This window comes from Anomaloglossus baeobatrachus, chromosome 5 (genome assembly GCF_048569485.1).
Source record: "Anomaloglossus baeobatrachus isolate aAnoBae1 chromosome 5, aAnoBae1.hap1, whole genome shotgun sequence".
In the NCBI taxonomy this organism is placed as follows: Eukaryota; Metazoa; Chordata; class Amphibia; order Anura; family Aromobatidae; genus Anomaloglossus; species Anomaloglossus baeobatrachus.
The window spans coordinates 252,057,588-252,078,109 of NC_134357.1; the positions used below are offsets into that span (position 1 = coordinate 252,057,588).

Below are 20,522 nucleotides of genomic sequence, written 5' to 3' on the forward strand. Positions count from 1 at the left end.
TACCAGCCTTCAGCCGTATGGCTTTATCTGGCTGGTATTAAAATAGGGGGGGGACCGCACGCCGGTTTTTTTAATTAATTATTTATTTATTTTACTGCACAGTATAGACACGCCCACCGGCTGCTGTGATTGGGTGCAGTGACACAGCTGTCACTCAGCGTGGTGGGCGTGTGTGTCTGCAACCAATCATATTTGCCGGTGGGCGGGGAAAGCAGGGAATACGAGATTGATTAATGAGCGGCCGACTTTTTCAAAAGAGGAAAAGCCGCCGGAGTTTAGAGAACAGCCGTGCAGCGCCGCGCCGGAGATCAGGGAACGGTAAGTATGAGAGAGCGGCAGACAGCGAGTGGGACAGAGAAGTCAGAGACCGACCGACAGACATAGAGAGAGACCGACCGACGGACTGAGGGAGAGAACGAAACAGAAAAAGAAAAAAGACCGACATCACATGAAAAAAGCACAAAACGTACAGGGAGCAAACAGAGATGCGTCCGTGTCACTCGGACGTGCGCACAGACCCATTGACTTTCATTGGGTCCGTGCTGCGTGTTGCGCGCTGAAAACGGACATGCTTCCGTGCAAAACGGAGACACAAACGTAGCACGCACACGGACCCACGGACCTTAATGAAAAACGCACACGTGTCCTCAAACAGTAAATAACATTGGTGCACGTTTGGCCGTGTCTCCGGTATATACAGAAACGGACCAAACACGCACGTTTTCAATGGATGTGTGTTGCGGGCCTCACAGGAAGTACATCATGACAGTCACAGTTGAATGCCAGTTGTGGCTAAATCCCAGTGGCTACAAGGATCTTGGGTGTGGCCAGCTTGAATAGTGGGCATGGCCAGCTTCATTGGTGGGCATGGTGAGGTTTCTTCCCGATCACTATAATTATACAAGGGGGGCTTTGCCCCCCTGCACTCCCCTCATCTGGGGGTCTTACCCCCAGACCTAGCTTCTACTATAATCAACTCTAAGCCTATGTTGACTTAGAAAAATAATGTTGCTTCCTGGTATCAGCTATGTTGGTGGAGGTCCGCCCCTTCTCGTCACATGGGCATGACGTCATCAGAGGTCCCTCTGTCCACTGGGATTTAAACGTTACCGGTGAAAGCCGGCGTTCACATGAACTACATCATGATAGTGACAGGGGACATCAGCTGACCTCTGGTTGTCATGACAACCTATCAGCACCCTGTGATCACATGGAAATGGCGCCCTCCCCGCCGCTGTGCGTTAAAATCTCTGACAGTGGGATTCAATTGTCAGCTCATCAGATCAGCCGAAATTTGTGGATAAATATGCAGGCTCACCATGTGAGCCCGCATTAAAGGGATAGGTATGACCTTGGCCTTACCGGTACATCATAGGTCATGAAGGGGTTAATATTCATATTAGAATTATTTGATTGTGGGTTATACATATTAAGTGACAAGAATTTCTTTTTTCTGTTTCCAGTCCAGTGCTACTCCACTTTACTACGCCCTTATTGGTGTGAACGCGCTGATACTCCTACTTTCCATTGTAGCTGCATTGGTTGGACTCTGTACACTTACATCTCATTCAAAACAAGATCCTCAGGTACGAATGTATTGGAGGTGTAGCATATGGAACCCATAAAGTGCAATTGTTTGGTTGTAATGTAGGTAAGAGCAGTGAGGCTCTGGAACGCTCTTCCTGAGGACGTGGTGATGGCCAACTCACTGAATGAATGTAAGAGAGGAATGGATGCCTTTTGGGTTATTAACAGTATAGAAGGTTATGAATAACATAATATTACAGGTAGATCGTTGACCCAGCTTTAGGAGTCGGGAAGGAATTATTTTCTTATGGGGAAAATTGGCTCCTGCTCTGTGGGTTTTTGCCTTTCTCTGGTTTAACAGCTGCACTTAAATTAGTCTGAACTAGATGGACGTAAGGTCTTCCTTCAGCAATAGAAACTATGTTACTATGTCACTGTGTTACTATGTTATATTAGCTATTAATATATGGAATACTCTGTTGAATCCCTTTGCGGGATGTTAGGAGGCAGCGCCAGTTTCCATATCTGACGAGTTACTTAATAGAGTAATAACTTTGGAATGTCATTACTCATCCAAGTGATTCTACACTGATTTCCCATGCTAGATTGTACTTTGCACTAATAGTAAACTTAGGCTGATTTATTTTTAGAGTTTAAAAATAAATTAATAGAAAAAATGGGAACATTTTGTCCTTTTCACACTTTAAAGGGAACCTGTGAGGTGCAATATAACCACGAGCAGTTCTGGGTGCATATTGCTAATCCCTGCCTAACCGTCCCTGTATACACTAGCATAGATAAAGGAATCTTTAGAGAAGTATTTCTAAAGATCTTTTATCTTATGCTAATGAGCGCGGGGACTAGTCCCCTGGGCGTTATATCCCTCGAATAGTCCGCCCTCTCAGCATGTTAGTACGCCCCCAGGGGTCTACTAACATGCTATTCAAGGCAGCATCACCAGCAGTGATGTGCATACCTGTGTTCACTGTGACCGCACATCTGAATGACGGGCACTTCCAGTCATGCATAGTAGACCTCTCTGAAGCCGGTACGTGTACACCCGGCTACATACTGCGCCTAACCGGAAGAGCGGGGCATTCAGAAGCGCGGTCACAGCAAACAGATACGCACATCACCGCTGGTGATGCTGCATTGATTAGCATGTTAGTACACCCCTGTGGGTGTGCTAACATGCTAAGAGGGCGGACTAGTCGAGGGAAGTAACGCTCTTGGAACTAGTCCGCGCGCTCATTAGTATACGATAAAAAAATTTTAGAAATACATTTTCTAAAGATCTCTATCAATGCTACTAGATACAGGGATGGTTAGGCAGGGATTAGCAATATGCACCCAGAACTGCTCGTGGTTCTATGCATATTGCACCTGACAGGTTCCCTATAAACGTGTCTCACAAACTAGTTGCCGATATTTGCTATATGTTACACGACTTATACGTTTAGCAGCAATTTTTCACATATCCAACTAACCTATTTTTAGGAAGTTAGTTCAATCCTCAAGTGCCTTTGAGGGGGCTATGTATTAGAAACCCCCCCAAATCAGACCATTTAAAAAAAGTTCAGCCTTTAAAGTATTCAAATTAGTATTAAACCTTCAGATGCTGCAAAAAAATTAAAGAAGCTGTCAGGAGCGAAACAATTTATGACGTATTTCATGGGTATGAGATGAATGGGGGTTTGACACATGGCCCATAGATGATCAGCTGAAATGTGCTCCAGCAGATATAGGTGTTCTATAGTACAGTGATAAGCAGCGGCCACTCAGCAATGTATGGAGCCACTGTGTTCGGCCCCATACATAACTTTTACTCGGCTGCTGCTGAAACAGGTTCCGGGTATGGGATTATAATGTGTTAGACTCCCCCTGATCTCATCGATAGTCAATTGTTATGGTTCACATAACCTCTTCAATAGAACGTTTCTCCTAAGTCCTCTAAAAGCAGCATGAAGTAGGGATAGAGACCCTGATTCCAGAGGTGCATTGTGCCGTCCCCACGTCAGCAGTCAGGCTGCTCGGATCCGGATCCGTAGTGGCTCGAGGGGTTTCCGGACCCGGGGGTCGCGCGGACACTCAAATAAAAAGGGGACGTATATGTACGGGGATTGTTGTAGATACTTCGTGACGCCACCCACGGTGTGTGGTAATATGGAGTACCACCGCTGCTGTTGGGAGGCACCCGGGGGTGATGGAATGGCAGCTGGTTGTTAACCCCTCCGTGGGTAGGGGTGGATGCCCCGGGGCTCAGTGTCCAGGATACGGGGAGCGATGTAGGCTGGAGGTGGCGTGCTAGGCCGGACCGGGGAATGTTGGTGTACTCACTGCTGAAGAATTGCACACAAGTCTGTTGGTAAACCAAGGTGTCAGTGGCCGGCTGCCGCGTCCGGGTGTACTCAGGTCCCACACCTGGTGTGTCACTCTGTAATTTTTCCTCACTTTTGGACGACTCCGTCTGGAACGGGGAAAGTCCACTCCTGGTATATTCTGGTTGGGAGACGTGCCCGCGAAAACTGACCCTTGGGATTTCAGTGGGTGTTTGCGGATACCTATTCTCCGCAGTGGGCTGCTATTTCGCTCTATCTGGGCTAACACTTCTGGAGCTAGGCTTGAACCCTCTCCCGGCCCGGTGAATTAGAGAAGGGGCTTGTAACCGTCTTCTAACTACGGTCCAGGTTCCCCGCCTGTGCACGATTTCGGGACCGGATCTCCGGGGTCAGTACCGGCAGGCTCCAACCCTGTCCCGGTCCACTCTGGATCTCCCGTGACCTTACTCCCGTCGCCTTTGGACACGGTCCACTGCTTGCCACCCAGCCAATAGACCATAGCCACTATGCTGGCTACCCTCCACTAGGCACAGCCTTGACCTTGCACTGTCACTTCCACCCCTCTCCACTTGAACTTCACTTAGAAATTACTATGTTCCCGCTCCCGGATCCTGAAGACCCTTAGGTGGCTCCCAATCCGCCTGGTCCTGCCCACTGGTGTGTCCTTCTTACCCTGGGGGGGTGGCTAGGATTTGGTGGCTGATGGAACCCAGTGTGGGATGGTGTTATGTGGGGTGTAGTTTTCTTCTGTGACCACCTGGCGGCGCCAGGGCGTCACAATATTATTTAGTTTCATGTATGCAGCTGATATGATAAAAGTTTTCACAGCTACAGATCTAATCGACCTCAGAATGTTGCTCCTTGTGTAACCCCTCCCTCACCACTGATTGTCACCTTTCTGTGTACATTGTGTACAAAGAGCTGATAATCAGTGATGGGGCATGGTTGGACTAGAAGGTACTAGGCAGCTAGTCCTATACTGATAATCTCCTGCTGATCAAACCCTGATTGTATTGAAGCAGCAAAACACAGCCCAGTAAGTGACACATCACTGTAATCAGGATTTATTCCCCTATATAATGATGCTCTAAGATCACATGGCAAAAACCTACTGACAGATTCTCTTGAAAATAAAGTAGAGTGAAAAAAATGAAAAGTTTCATTTTTTTTTCCATTAAAGTGTTTTTAGCCCAAATTGTTCATTTTCATAATGAGTGTTAAAATAAAAAAATAATACCACAGTTTGTTGCGTAATTATTTCCAAGTGAAGCAATACCACAGTATGGGCACATGACGGGGCTCAGTACAGTGGAAAACTCCCAGAAGTGAGTCACCACACTTAAGAAAATATAAGCCTTAAGGAACATTTTTCCTGCAAAAGTGTTGTAAAAAATGTTAATGCTTAGCAGGTGGCACAGAGTGGACATTTCATTTTTTTCTCCAATTACATTTTTTTAAGGCATTGATTCTGTGGTATAAGTGACATGACCACTGAGGAAGGATTTCCGGTCGTGATGGTTACTATACCCCTTAAAACTTAACCTAATAAATAACACACCGACTGCATGCCACTTGGTTAAACAAATTGGCCACAGCAGCCTTTATTACCTATTATTAACATACTACCACAAAGGGGGCGCCGTCCAACGGGCGACCCCAAACACAGAATAATAGGTAACACATAATAATAAACTGTACATGAAACCCTATGTAGGCCCGGTCCAGAAACCCTTTCCTACACCAATATCCCTGGCCGCAACACTCCGACCCAGAGATGAGGTATTAATCACCCCACGGATTAATACCCCCCAAACTTTGCAGAACCCCGTGCCTGCAATTTCCCGGAACCCAGAGACACCATACCAAGACAGTGCCTCTCGGTCCAGCTACAAATCCCTTCCAACCGCTTCTGGACCAGACCTACCCCCGCCACAGGACAGGACACGTGACACCTTACGTGGCCTGGACCCGCCACACGCCCAAGGCTTGCTCCACACCATCCCGCAAACCCAGGGCCCATAAATCAGAACCAATGTCATTAAGATGAACCCCATCATCTCTCCGAAACTGCCACTTCGCCGATTCCAGGTCCACATGCCTCACCACCACGCCGCCGTTTCTCCGCACGAAACGCGCCACCACCCTGTTCACTTGTGCCCGGGCGCGATTAATCTTCTCAACCGACCGGGCCCCCCTCCACCATAATCTGGCCACAATATCCGACCACACCACTATCAGGCCCGGATACCTTGCCCATAACCGCAGTAGGTCGATCTTAATGTCCCGAATCAGATCGCGGGATGCCCGCGAACCCAGGTCATTCCCCCCCACGTGCAAAACCAACACGTTCGGGGGTCTGTCCATCCTGCAATAGTACTCGAATTCCGGCACGACCCTGCTCCATTCCATGCCCCGCACTCCAATCCACTTGACCGATGCCAGCGACCTGTCCAGACCCAACTGCCGACCATTCGGGCGAGCGTCGGCCCGACGGGCCCCCCAAAAAACGAACGAGTGCCCCAGGATCCAGATCAGACACACTCCTACAATAAAGGAAACAATTTTAACAACAACACCAGCATTCCAGATCGCAACAAAGAACAAGAAAAACCTAACGGCAGAACAAACAACTCCCCACCAGAGCCCTCAACGAGATAATAACTGCGGGCGCACATAACCACGAAAACGAGAGGACTCCCACCGACCAATCCGTCTCACCATGTCATCTCCAAGACCCCAACGAGAAGCCTCGGTAGCCGCCCCAATCCTGAACGAATGGGACCCGTAATCCTCTGGGCGCTCACCCGCCCAGCGCAAACAACTCCTCAGCACTGCCACAAACTGATAACGAGACAACCAAGCCCCGTCCTCGTGACGTAGCAGCGGGCCCGGAAGACCGCCCCGCGGACCACAAAACTGACTCACCACCTGCACCGGGCACAAGCCATCCCCCTGCACCGCATACAACACTACCAACCTGCCCCGACCCATCTGGTCCGTCTTGGACCGCCGAAGCCGACACTCCACTCTCCGTCCCACTACCGACACATCCTCGAATAGCAAACCACCCCCACTCACCCTTGACGGGCTCACCAATTCTCCTATCCGAAAAGCCCCGAAAAAAGCCAACACGAAAGCAGTTTTAAACAACACCGTCTCATACGCTGAGACACAAATGCCCTGCAAACCATCCACCAAATGCCGTAACAAGTCCAACGAAATGGGCCGCCTAGTGTCCCGCACCTTCACCCCTTTCCGAAAACCTTTCAATGCTTGCCGTACCCGAAAGTCCCGTGAAACGTCCTGCTCACCCCTAACCTTTAACCAGAAGGCCACGGCCGCCACCCTAAGCGCCACTGCCGACGCTGACCTCCCAGCCCTAAAATCCTCACTCACCAATGCCAAGAGCGCCAGTAAATAATCCACTCGCCCGTTACCAAACATCTCACCCAGCACTGCCTGCCACTCAACCCACACCTTAGCATAACGGCACCAAGTCACCTCAGTCACCGAATTCCTAATCAAACCCGCAATCACTGCCTCACCAGGCTCCACAATTCCTCTGGGCACACCGCTCCGACCTCGTCCGCCCCCGGCAGTAACTCCCGAAACCTGTGGAACTGAAAACGAGATAAAGCGTCAGCCACCCCGTTATCCACCCCCGGCACATGTTTTGCAACCACATGAATATTCCACAGCAAACACTTGAGCACCAAATGCCGCAAATATGCCACTACAGGTCCAGATTTCGCCGACAAGCTGTTTATTGCATGTACAACTGCCTGATTATCGCAATGGAAGCACACCTTACGTCCCGAAAATTGCGACCCCCACAACTCCACCGCCACCACGATTGGAAACAACTCGAGCAGGGCCAGATTTTTGACAAGGCCACCCTGTCGCCAATCCTCGGGCCACCTTCCCACACACCAATGACCCTGAAAAATGGCGCCGAAACCCGCCGACCCGGCCGCATCCGTATATAGTTCCAGAGCATCATTGGGCACCACCTTCTTCAACCACAAAGTGCGGCCGTTAAAATGTCGCAAGAAGACGTCCCAAACCAACAAGTCTGCCTTGATCTCCCGCGTGACCCGCACGAAATGCGCCGATGACCGTACGCCTGCCGTAGCTGCCGCCAACCTCCTGGCGAAAACACGCCCCATCGGCATAATCCTGCATGCAAAATTCAGCTTTCCAAGCAAAGACTGTACCACCTTAAGCCGCACTTTTTTTGCTGCCAGCATTGCTGCAACCGCACTCCGCAAATCCACAATCTTGTCCTCTGGCAACCTACATTCCATGGCCAGCGAGTCGATTTCAATCCCCAGGAACCGCATAACCGGCGCCGGCCCCTCCGTTTTTTCCTGCGCCAAAGGGATCCCGAACCGATCCGCCACTCTCTGCAAGGCGAACAACAAACCAGCGCATACCATGGAACCCGCCGGACCAACACACAGAAAATCATCCAAATAATGAATAATGGACGACAAGCCGGACACGTCCCGCACCACCCACTCAACAAAGGAGCTAAACGCCTCAAAATATGAACAAGAAATCGAACAGCCCATGGGCAAACAACGATCAACATAAAACTTCCCGTTCCACCAGCAACCCAAAAGGTGCTGACTCTCCGGATGCACCGGCAACAAACGAAACGCCGATTCTACATCCGCCTTTGCCATCAATGCACCGCGTCCTGCCGCCCGTACCAAGTCCAACGCTTTGTCAAACGAGACGTAGTACACCGCCGACAATTCCGGCGCAATGCCGTCATTCACAGATGACCCCTCCGGAAATGAAAGATGATGAATGAGCCGAAATTTATTCGGCTCCTTCTTTGGCACCACCCCCAGCGGGGACACCACCAAATTACTGCACGGAGGGCTCTCAAATGGCCCCCCCATCCTGCCCAGCTCAACCTCTTTACCCAACTTCTCACCCACAACCATAGGGTGGTCCCTTGCCGACCGTAAGTTGCGACAAACCGGAGGCAATGCCACAACCGCCAACGGAATCTGAAAACCGTACAAAAAACCAAACCGCAAAAGGGACGCCGCTGCCCCGTCCGGGTACCTACTTAAAAACGGCGCCATCGCCTCTATTTTCACCGGCGTCCTCCCTTTTTCCAGACCCGTCCCCAGCCTTGCCTCTCCCTTTTTTAAAGCATTTGGACAAGCTATGTCCCCCCCCGCAGCCGGAGCACTCATGCTTGAACCTACACGCTGCGCCAAATTTGCACTGGCCTTCGTTAAATTGCCAGCACAATCCCTTTTTCTGAATCCCCGAGGGCCCGGCTCCCGGTCCCCCGGCACCGCCACGAAAGGGCTGGCTCGGGGCCGCCATTAAGCGCATCCATAAGGAAATGTCCTTATGGTCCCACCGCATGCCGGGCCGCAACGCCTTCCGCTGCCTAAACTGCTCATCATACCGCAGCCATGCCAAACCCCCGTACGTGCGATACGCCTCCCCGATTGCATCCATATAGCCGAATAGAGCCGAGCAGTGCTCCGGCTCCTTTTCCCCCACCACGCTAGCCAAAATTGCGAACGCCTGCAACCAATTGGAAAAGGAACGAGGAATGAGCCTATAACGGCGTTTTTCTTCCTCCTCCTTTTCCTTCTTGGAATCGCTCGGCTTCACCTTGTCTAGGTTAAATTTTTCCAGGGGCAGCAGGGAAAATATATCCACATACTCCCCTTTCCAAATTTTTTCCCTCACCTCTTTTTTGAGGTGCGCCCCTAGCGGTCCCTCAAAGCACACATACACCTCGCTCTTAGCCCTATCATCCAGCCGCACCACCTCATCTTCCTTTTCCTTCTCCTTTTCCTTTTCTCCCGCTTTATCGCCTGCAGTCTCCACTACTCCGCTACCTACACCCGCCCCCACCGGCACCTTCTCGCCGCTAGCCGCCGCCGCGCCATCCACCGCCGACCCTGTCCAGGCCGTCGCTGCCGCCGGCGCTCGCGCTAAACCCTGCAAAAGCCCCAGCAACTGGCTAAGTAAAACTGACCCCTCTGGCGCTGCCGTGCCCGCAGCCACCTCCCCAGCACCCGCACCCCGCGCAGCAAGCAATGCCGAATCCATGGCTAGCTCACCCGACCGTGACGCGGAGACGGAATTCGATACTGCGATGTCGTCCGCCAGCGGCTCCTCTAATTCATCCCCCGACCTGAGGGCTCCTTCTTCCTCTTCGCTGTAGCCGTCCTCCACCGTCCCAGCTCCAGAGGACGCAGCCGATGCGTCCCCTCCACCACAGCCACCCTCCTGGGCAGCCGCGTGGACACTGGCGGTGGGCGTCCGCTGCTTTCTTTGCGGCGACAGCCCACAAGACCGTCCTGTCCCCTGGGCCGCCGCCGACCGAGTCCTCTTCCTGGAGGAGCCTCTCCCCGAGCTCAGGGGGCTCCCCACCGCCGGCTCCCGCCCTCCCGGGCCTCCGACCGAGACCTCCCGCTGGGTCCTCCCCCCCCGAGGGAGACCGCGTCCGCCGGGCGCAGAGCTGATGACCTGAGGGACCTGGCGCGACCAGCGGGGGTCCCACCGTCCCTCCTCTCCTCCGCAGCCGTGCAGGTATCCGGGTGGCGCCTGCCCACGCCGGTCCCCCTGCTGGCTGCCTGCGCCCGGCCCCCCCAACGTCCCCGGGGGGTATCGCTGGCCTCCATCACAAGCCGGGCACGCTCCTGGTCAGAAGCAGCCGCCGGGACGTGCCCCACCGCCGGGGGCCCAGCGTCCAGAGCAGGCCCCAGGCTGGACACGCCCCCTCTCCGTGCCTCCGATTCATGCTGGGCTCGGCCCGGTCCCCGGGCTGCCGCCGGCCTGTTAACTCGAGCCCGCGGCCTGGGACCGGAAGTAGGCCCCAGGCCGGGCCCGCCTCTATCCAGGCCACCGCTGGCCTCATTCCATCGCCGGGCTCGCTCCCGGCCGGGAGACGCCGCTGGGCTCTGCACTCCAGCCCGAGGCCTGATACAGGAAGAAGGCCCCGGGCTGGCCACACCCCCTTCTCGGCCGTCGCGGCCGCGTCGGAGATTCCTCCCGGCGGCCGGAGCGGACGCAGGGAGCTGCCGCTGCCCGCCCCGCCGCGGAGGGTCCCGGGGGGGGCTCTCACTTGGCCTCCTTGCTCCCCCCGCACCCGGAGAGTACCGGACAGGGGGCCTGGAACGCCGCCCACGGCGAGGGGGGGAACAAGGGGCAGGTGCCGACGGGGACACACAGGCAGCCCTGACGTGGGATTGCACTGCCTGGACCCCGTGCACCGCCATCGCCGCTCTAATCAGCCGATTCAGCTCCTGGAGGTCCGCCATGCTGGTCCTTGTGGTCCTGGTCCTGGGTCTCTAATCTGTCGCCGTCCGGAGTCCAAAAGGGGAGGTAAGACCCTCCCTCATCGCTTTTATACTCCCCCCCCCCTCCCCTACAGGGATCCTTTCTCCACCAATCCCCTATACCTTCCCATAATGCCCCTCATTATAACTTTATTAACCCCTCACTCCCTCCCTTCCCTCTGGTCATGTCGCCCCTCCCCCCTATGGGGTCCATAGCTTTCTTTACCTTTATTCTGTGGTTCATTCCAATATGACACTAATATATTCATATAGGTTTATTATACTCTGTTTTCACAATAAAAATAATTTTTTGTCAAATTCTAGGAGCTATAATTTTTTTTATTTTTCTGACGATGAAGGTTTTTTATGGGGTTCACTTTTTGGGATAAATAGATGATTTTTTAGGTTAGGTCTTTATGGAAATGGTATTTAAACATGTGTAGAGATTTTTTGTAGCTTATTAATTTTTTACAATAAAATCAATAAAACTTTTTTTCTTTTTGCCTGGTTCCACTTGATCATTTACCAGTTTGATGGCTGATATAATACGTTGTAGTACTTCTATATTGCAGTGCATTATGAATGTGAGCTTCACACTGACATACAGTCTATAAGTCCCTCCGGTTATCAGGGCCTACTGGCATTCCCCTGTTGGCAGACCTGCAGTCCATTAGCACTCATGTTTGTATAGTAATCCCTGGCACCTCATCAACACATCACAATGGGAGGGATAGAAAAGGTAAAGGGAGCCTTCTCGCTTTTTAATAATTTAGCTCCCATTGCAATTATTCACCGCAGCATCTGGAGGGTTAAATTGATTGTATCAGAGCTTTACTTAACCCAGTGAGGTATCAGTTATATACTACAGTTGACATCTCAATCCACACCAGGGACAGTAGGCGACTGCAATAACACTACTGCAATCTGTGTTAAGGTCCTGTCACGCTGTACTCTAAGATGTACAATAGCAGTACAGCGCAGTAATGTGGGACTAAGAGGATCCCTGAAACTATCTGAGAAGGTAGTTAGCTGGTAAACCACTAGGGGGCGTAAAGGTGGAGGAAACGTATGAGCAGGGAATTCCCTAGCAGAGGTAATACTAGTCAAGCCCACCAGATGGCAGTAGAATCGTCAGAAAGCCGTGTCACAACATGAGGTCTTGTAAGTACACAGGGGCAAAGTCTATACGTAGTCAGAGGGAAGTAAATAGTCAGTAGCCGGGAAATCAGAGCCTAGAAGCGAGGGGGAGTGGGAAGACAAGACAGAATAAAGGTAAACAGATAAGGAACGAACAGGGAGACAGCGGGAGAGACACTGATGGAAACAGACAACAGAGGAGGTTAACAGATCAGGTGTACACGAAGGTCAGGAGGGGGCAGGGCAGACAACAGGTCACTCAAGAGCAGAACACAGCAGAGCCAGAAATATCACTGGCGAAGTCCAAGAGAAACAGTGCCCTAATAAAGCAGCCTGACCTCCAGAACGAGGCAGGAAGGATTAACCCCTAACGTGACCTGCATCAGAAGTGAAACTAAAAAAAAGGCTCAACTCCAGCTGAGCCAGGAGTCAATCATGACAGGTCCATTCTTCCAGGACGTAGTATTCTGGGGAGTTAAGATGTAAGGGGTACTTTGCACGTTGCGACATCGCTACTGCGATATCGTCGGGGTAAAATCGAAAGTGACGCATATTCGGCGCCGGTAACGATGTCGCAACGTGTAAAGCCTAGATGCACCGATAAACGATCGCAAAAGCATTGAAAATCGTTGATCTGTGTAGTGTCGGTCATTTCCATAATTTCGTTGCAGCGACAGGTACGATGTTGTTCCTCATTCCTGCGTCAGCATACATCGCTGTGTAGGAAGCCGCAGGAGCGAGGAACTTCTCCTTACCTGCCTCCAGCAGCTATGCGGAAGGAAGGAGGTGGGCGGGATGTTTACGTCCCGCTCATCTCCGCCCCTCCGCTTCTATTGGCCGTCTGTCGTGTGATGTCGCTGTGACGCCGCACGACCCGCCCCCTTAGGAAGGAGGCGGGTCGCTGGCCAGAGCGACGTCGCAGGGCAGGAAAGTGCGTGTGAAGCTGCAGTAGCGATAATGTTTGCTACAGCAGCTATCACAAGATATTGCATGTGTTTCTGCTGACCCTGCCCTTATAAACTATAAAGATGAGAGCCACAGTGCTGTTCCATATTATCTACTACCTGTATTTAGTGTGATGCTTCAGCTGCTCTTTGCTGCTCCTCCTCCCTTCTGGGACATTATTTCACACATCAGCAGCCTGCTCCATGCTGCTGGTAACAGCCAGCCCCCTAAAAATAGTTGCTTTCCCGCAGTGCCCTTTCACGACTCCTGCTCTCAGTTAGAACCAAAGCAGATATTATGCTTCTACTCTGTCCAAGAGAAGGGGCATAGAGAGGTCGCGCCTCCTGTTCTCAGGAAAGCAGCTATTATCATAGGGCTGGTTGTTATTAATAGCATGGAGCAGATCCCACCCCACTACGCCCCCACTTTGTACCCTGTTCTTGAACTGCAGGGAAGTAGCTATTATCAGGTGGCTGGCTGTTCCGAACAGCATGTAACAGGCTCGCCCACTGATGAGTGATGTAATGTCCCAGAGGGGAGGGGGAAAAGTGAAGAACAGCTCCAGCATCACAGTGAATTGCAGGTAGTGTTAAGATACAGAACAGCATTGTGCATATTCCTTGTTTATGAAGGCAGGGACAGTAGAAGAATTATTCTATCTCCCCTTAAATTCAAGAATCAAACACATTCACATCCCAGAGAGTCACTCAAAACTCCATTTCTAAATTATAAGGACCTCCCACACATCTATTATAAACGCCATTTGCATTCTATTGTTCATTCCTTTCAACAAATCTGACAAACACAAACTGCTGTAGTGTTCCTGTGGTCGCCTACTTTTCTACTATTTTTATCCTCCTTTTTGTCCTTTTTATCTTCCCGATCTTATGTTTCTCTTTCCTTCTTATTCCTGTACTTAATCTTTTTGATCTTTATATTTTATTGGCCCTGTCATTTTTCTTCCTTTTTTCCTGTTTTCTTCTTTCTGTCCTACTACATTTTCTAATTCTTTAGCTTTTTCATGTTTTAATCCGTCATGATCCTTTTCATTACCTTCCTGAACCAATCACTGGGTTCATGCTGCATACGTCACGAGAAGCATGAATCAGAGCCTGGCCGCGCAGTTGTGTCGGATATGTATTTCTCTGAAATACTATGGCTTTTCAGAGAAATCTTAGTTTGAATAGCCTCCTATGTGCTCACATGGGAGGGACCTGTCAATCAACTAGAACAGTGGGGCATAGAAGCTGTCTGGACTAGTCTTGACTCTGTCTATGATTTCCGATCAAATCTTTAATTTATTCGATCTCTATAACACTAGAGTATTTTAAAGAAAAACATACTTGGCTGGAATTATTTTAGGTAGCATCGATCTTGTGTTGGGTTCCCTTTAAGCCTTTTCTTTTGCCCATTTTGCATTTTTGCCCTTCTCCCATTCTTCTTCCTCTCTTTCTTCCCCCTCTTTTGTCTTTCTGTTATTCATCTGAAATATCATATTTTCATAGTTTAATTCAATGTGTTAAAACAGAATGTTATATTTTGCAGGAAAGCATCGTTTTGCCTACAGTTGCTCCTTCGGCACCTCCAGTAGACACTGCTCAACGATATCTATGACCCAAGGATCTGAGTACTCAATCACATTATACCAGTAACTCTCAGTATATTTTGAAGGGTAATATTAATGTTTGTAATTAGTCTAATATACAACAATCTGTCATAAAATTATAATCAACTGCCTAATATTGTGTATGTCCTGCTCTCCTGGACCAAAACAACGCTGATGGACACCATAAAAACATTATTAGCTCGATCCTTAATGGGATTTTACCAAGATTGAAAGGTATCTCCCAGTCCATAGGATGGAGAGGGGATTAATGTATTGACTGCTAAGCTTCCAATGTTTGGGGTACCCATAAAAAAACTATTTTACCTGAATGGAGTGGATGTCGAGTCTGCACACTTCTGCTCCATTCGTTGTCTATGAGACTGATGAGAATTGGCTATCTATGATGGACCTGCATCTTTTTCAATATCAATGTCACAAAGAATGTGTTTACCAATCAAAGAGAACAGGATTTCACTTGAAGAACCTGACGTCAACTGGAAGTGGAGATGCTCCAAGCACAAAAACATCTCATTGACTCATTCTATACTGATGACCATTTTCAGTGTTCATGACAAGATATGTGCATGCTATTGTATTATTTTTGTTTGTGTGTATAATGATGTGTAATCAATGTGTGCTTTTTATTAATAAAATATTTATAAAAAATATTGTGTACCAGCTCATTCATTTCCCTCTAAGGTCAACTGTGACTACTTGTGATTGGAATGAGAAACCTTTCTCTTTTTCACAAATATTCCACTTTCTGCACGTTACCACCTCCATAGTATGTAAGTGTGGAGTAAGGACAATCCCTTTAAGGGGAATCTGTCATTATGATCAACTTCTACATACATGCACTGGCAGATCTTTGAAATGCAAATCCAGGGACATTGTTATATTTCTTGTTGCTGCACTCCCCAAAAAATATTAATTGATAGCATATGAGGCGTTTAAAGGAATCTGTCAGCAGGGTTTTGCTACCTCAACAAAGAGCAGCATGATGTTGCGATGCCCTGAGTTCAATGATATATCACTTAGATTGGTGGCTGCAGCTGTTTTGACAAAGTGAAAGATTTGAGAATTTGCATGTAGCAGAGCTGGTAGAGCTGTCCCCACCCATACAAGGCTTTCAGTATACATTTCCATAGATAGAACCTGCTAATCACAGAAGGGGGCAGAGTCAGACTACAGCTCATGAGCTGCTGAGACCCTCTAATGATAAAGATATCAGGCTTAAGCTAACATTGCAGGTAAACAAAAAAAGACTGAGATAACAGATGCAGGGTTGAAATCTGTGTTTTAACACTTGCAGCATGCTGTCTTCAGGTTACATTGCAGAAATCTGCTGACAGAGTCCTTTTAATCACTGTAGGCATGAAAGAGCTGTTAGCTAGACTCTGCTTCCTGAGGTTGTTTCCTTGCCCCAAACGAGCTTCTTTGTCTTGATTGGTAGCACACTGTCTGCAGGACATCAGGTGCCATGCAAGGAAATTAGACAGTGAGCTATCAGTCAAGACAAAGAGGCTGGTTCTGGGTGGGACAACAATCTTGGCAGGTGCTCCTTCACACCCAGAGCTCCTAATATCTCATTTCTATATGAGTGTAAAAGCTATGCAGCAACAGATAAAAGATATAAAAGTGTTCATGGATTTATCACTCAAAGATCTGCATGTCTAAATATGTGAAATATGTGGTTTAGGGGGGAGATTGATCTTACATTATATTGATATTCCATTTAAAATCCGCTTTGTGTAAAGTGAAAATGCAATGATTCACTGATTGCATTGTGTCATTTTTAGTTATTATTGGGGAAAAAAGGAGAAAAGAGAAAAATGAAAAAGATAACTTTATAAATATTTTTCATTAGCAAACATCACTTTAGATCAATAGCCGAGTCTCCTCATAACAAATAGACAATTTAATGTTCACGTACAGTCATTTAAAACAAATAGGGTCTACCAATATTTCATATTCAAACAGTATAAGAAAGGTAAAACAAGTATAACTGTACACAAAATAAAAAGCAATAATTATATCTTATCAAGCAAAAAACTTCGTTATGACACTTCCTTCTAAGGAAAACGTGAATGTTGTAACTTTATTACTACAGGAAAAGTTCACACATCCTTTCAAATCGTAGATTTTAGAGATTTTTTTCTTTTAAACAAAACCTGCCCCCAGGTTTTTCCCTTATGAGCTGTGGCCAGTACCAGTGAGCTCTTATATACAGCATTCCAGAATCCTGTATATAAGAGCCCAGGCTGAGCTATGTAACGTAAAAAATACATTTATAATACTCACCTAGGGGGCAGTCTAGTCCGATGGGTGTCAGTGATCTCGGTCTAGCGCCTCCTCTCTTCTTGCAGTCGCTGTTCTCCTACTCAGCCCTCCTATAGAGGTCTCCATTGTGTTCCTGCATGTGCACTTTGATCTGCTCTGCTGAGGGCAGCAAAAGTACAGTAATGCTCAGGCGAACTACAGTGCTTTGATCTACCCTCAGCCGGGCGGATCAAAGTGCGCATGCGCAGGAACACAATGGAGACCTCTCTGTGAATCACACAGGATGAATTATGCATACGGGGCTGGGCAGGAGGACGGTGATCGCACAAGATGGAATAGGCACTGGACAGAGAGCAGTGACACCCTTCGGACCAGACCGCCCCCTAGGTTAGTTTTATAAATGTGTTTTAAATGTTATATAGTGTGGCCTGGCACTTTTATACAGTATTCTGAAATGCTGAATATAAAGGCGACATATTGCTGGTGGCTGCAGGTTATAATGGAAAAACCTGAAGACAGGTTCCCTTTAACTTGCTACAAAGTGAGGCAGTTTTGCTGTGATTTTGCACAAATTCCAACATACACATGCACCTCCCCAGCAAGTAAACCAAGTCTCTGGGTGCCGCTGCCACTCTGGGGACTCGTCCGGGAATCCGTCCCCGTTGGTATTGCTGATGGTTCCTCCATGCACTGTGTTTAGACGTTTTTAAGTGACCCTTTGGCCTGAAACTGTCGGGGTCCCGCTCCCTATAATTAGAGGAGCTGTGCTCTAGATGGCTGACACTTGGAATTTCAGTGGGCCGAATAAGCTGGAAAGCCCTATCCCCCTCGTGGTGTTGGTGCCTTCGATCTCTGAGCTCTTGGGGAAAGTTCATAAAGAGACTATCCTCCACAGGTTAATTATCAGGTTGCGTGAAGCTACTCCCTGATCTAGGGTCCAGTACCCCGCTGTGCTCGGTACCAGTCCGGTTACCAGATTTTCCGGTGCCGACCGTTCTCCAAACCTGAGCCTAGGCACCTTTCTCCAATACCATGTGACTGGGTTTCTGACTCCTCTGGTCCCAGACCATCGTCTGCGACCTAGCCAACGTCTCCCAGGGAGCTACAACTCCCTCCAGCTCCTCACTCTCTGAGGGCTACAACTCAACTGACTATTTTCCCTCCCACCAGTCTGCCTGACCCCTAGTGTGGTGTGAGGTGTGGCTAGGATTTGAATGCTGATGGAAGCAATCAATACCAATAGTTAGGATCCCAGAACCATGGAGGGTGAGTTCTGCACCATAAGAAAGGGAGTGCAGTTCCCTGTGACACCTGGATAAGATCAGGGGCGTCACACACACAATATGACAATAGTGTGTCTGTGTGCTGTAATGCAGTGTGCCACAGTCATTCATCTATTGCTGAGATTGAATGAAGGAATAGAAGACTTTTTCTTGACAGTTATAGGACTGATGGCAGGTACAGTTAGGTCCAGAAATATTTGGACAGTGACACAATTTTCGCGAGTTGGGCTCTGCATGCCACCACATTGGATTTGAAATGAAACCTCTACAACAGAATTCAAGTGCAGATTGTAACGTTTAATTTGAAGGTTTGAACAAAATATCTGATAGAAATTGTAGGAATTGTACACATTTCTTTACAAACACTCCACATTTTAGGAGGTCAAAAGTAATTGGACAAATAAACCAAACCCAAACAAAATATTTTTATTTTCAATATTTTGTTGCGAATCCTTTGAAGGCAATCACTGCCTTAAGTCTAGAACCCATGGACATCACCAAATGCTGGGTTTCCTCCTTCTTAATGCTTTGGCAGGCCTTTACAGCCGCAGCCTTCAGGTCTTGCTTGTTTGTGGGTCTTTCCGTCTTAAGTCTGGATTTGAGCAAGTGAAATGCATGCTCAATTGGGTTAAGATCTGGTGATTGACTTGGCCATTGCAGAATGTTCCACTTTTTTGCACTCATGAACTCCTGGGTAGCTTTGGCTGTATGCTTGGGGTCATTGTCCATCTGTACTATGAAGCGCCGTCCGATCAACTTTGCGGCATTTGGCTGAATCTGGGCTGAAAGTATATCCCTGTACACTTCAGAATTCATCCGGCTACTCTTGTCTGCTGTTATGTCATCAATAAACACAAGTGACCCAGTGCCATTGAAAGCCATGCATGCCCATGCCATCACGTTGCCTCCACCATGTTTTACAGAGGATGTGGTGGGCCTTGGATCATGTGCCGTTCCCTTTCTTCTCCAAACTTTTTTCTTCCCATCATTCTGGTACAGGTTGATCTTTGTCTCATCTGTCCATAGAATACTTTTCCAGAACTGAGCTGGCTTCATGAGGTGTTTTTCAGCAAATTTAACCCTGGCTTGTCTATTTTTGGAATTGATGAATGGTTTGCATCTAGATGTGAACCCTTTGTATTTACTTTCATGGAGTCTTCTCTTTACTGTTGACTTAGAGACAGATACACCTACTTCACTGAGAGTGTTCTGGACTTCAGTTGATGTTGTGAACGGGTTCTTCTTCACCAAAGAAAGTATGCGGCGATCATCCACCACTGTTGTCGCCCAGGCCTTTTTGAGTTCCCAAGCTCACCAGTCAATTCCTTTTTTCTCAGAATGTACCCGACTGTTGATTTTGCTACTCCAAGCATGTCTGCTATCTCTCTGATGGATTTTTTCTTTTTTTTCAGCCTCAGGATGTTCTGCTTCACCTCAATTGAGAGTTCCTTAGACCGCATGTTGTCTGGTCACAGCAACAGCTTCCAAATGCAAAACCACACACCTGTAATCAACCCCAGACCTTTTAACTACTTCATTGATTACAGGTTAACGAGGGAGACGCCTTCAGAGTTAATTGCAGCCCTTAGAGTCCCTTGTCCAATTACTTTTGGTCCCTTGAAAAAGAGGAGGCTATGCATTACAGAGCTATGATTCCTAACCCCTTTCTCCGATTTGGATGTGAAAACTCTCATATTGCAGCTGGGAGTGTGCACTTTCAGCCCATATTATATATATAATTGTATTTCTGAACATGTTTTTGTAAACAGCTAAAATAACAAAACTTGTGTCACTGTCCAAATATTTCTGGCCCTGACTGTATAAATAACTTGGTGCTAACCAAGAAACAGAGCATAGGATCTATGATGCACTGTGTCAGGTGGATAGGGGATAGCTTGGGTAAGGTGGAGGCTTGAAGTAGTTATAGGATAGTATTGGTTACTGAATTATTTGCTGGACCTGTGTGTCACACTTCGAAGTATCCCTAGCCTCGATCCTATGTCACCTTGAAGAGCATGGTTATCTCTGTGTGTTGGGGTGGAGGAAGATTGAAAGGCTCTTGCTATGATGGAGGTGATGGACCAGA

The 20,522-nt window shown here is 48.5% G+C and overlaps 1 protein-coding gene across 1 annotated transcript in view; it reads left to right on the forward strand.

The window, feature by feature from the left end:
• LOC142309913 (uncharacterized) overlaps positions 1 to 15,504 on the forward strand; it is a 98,951-nt gene extending 83,447 nt beyond the window's left edge. The window contains exons 6-7 of the mRNA XM_075347379.1: positions 1,464 to 1,586; positions 14,813 to 15,504. Of these exons, the coding sequence (XP_075203494.1) occupies positions 1,464 to 1,586; positions 14,813 to 14,881 (192 nt within the window). The 3' untranslated portion in view covers positions 14,882 to 15,504. The remainder of the gene's footprint in view (positions 1 to 1,463; positions 1,587 to 14,812) is intronic.
• Positions 15,505 to 20,522: the final 5,018 nt, after the last annotated feature.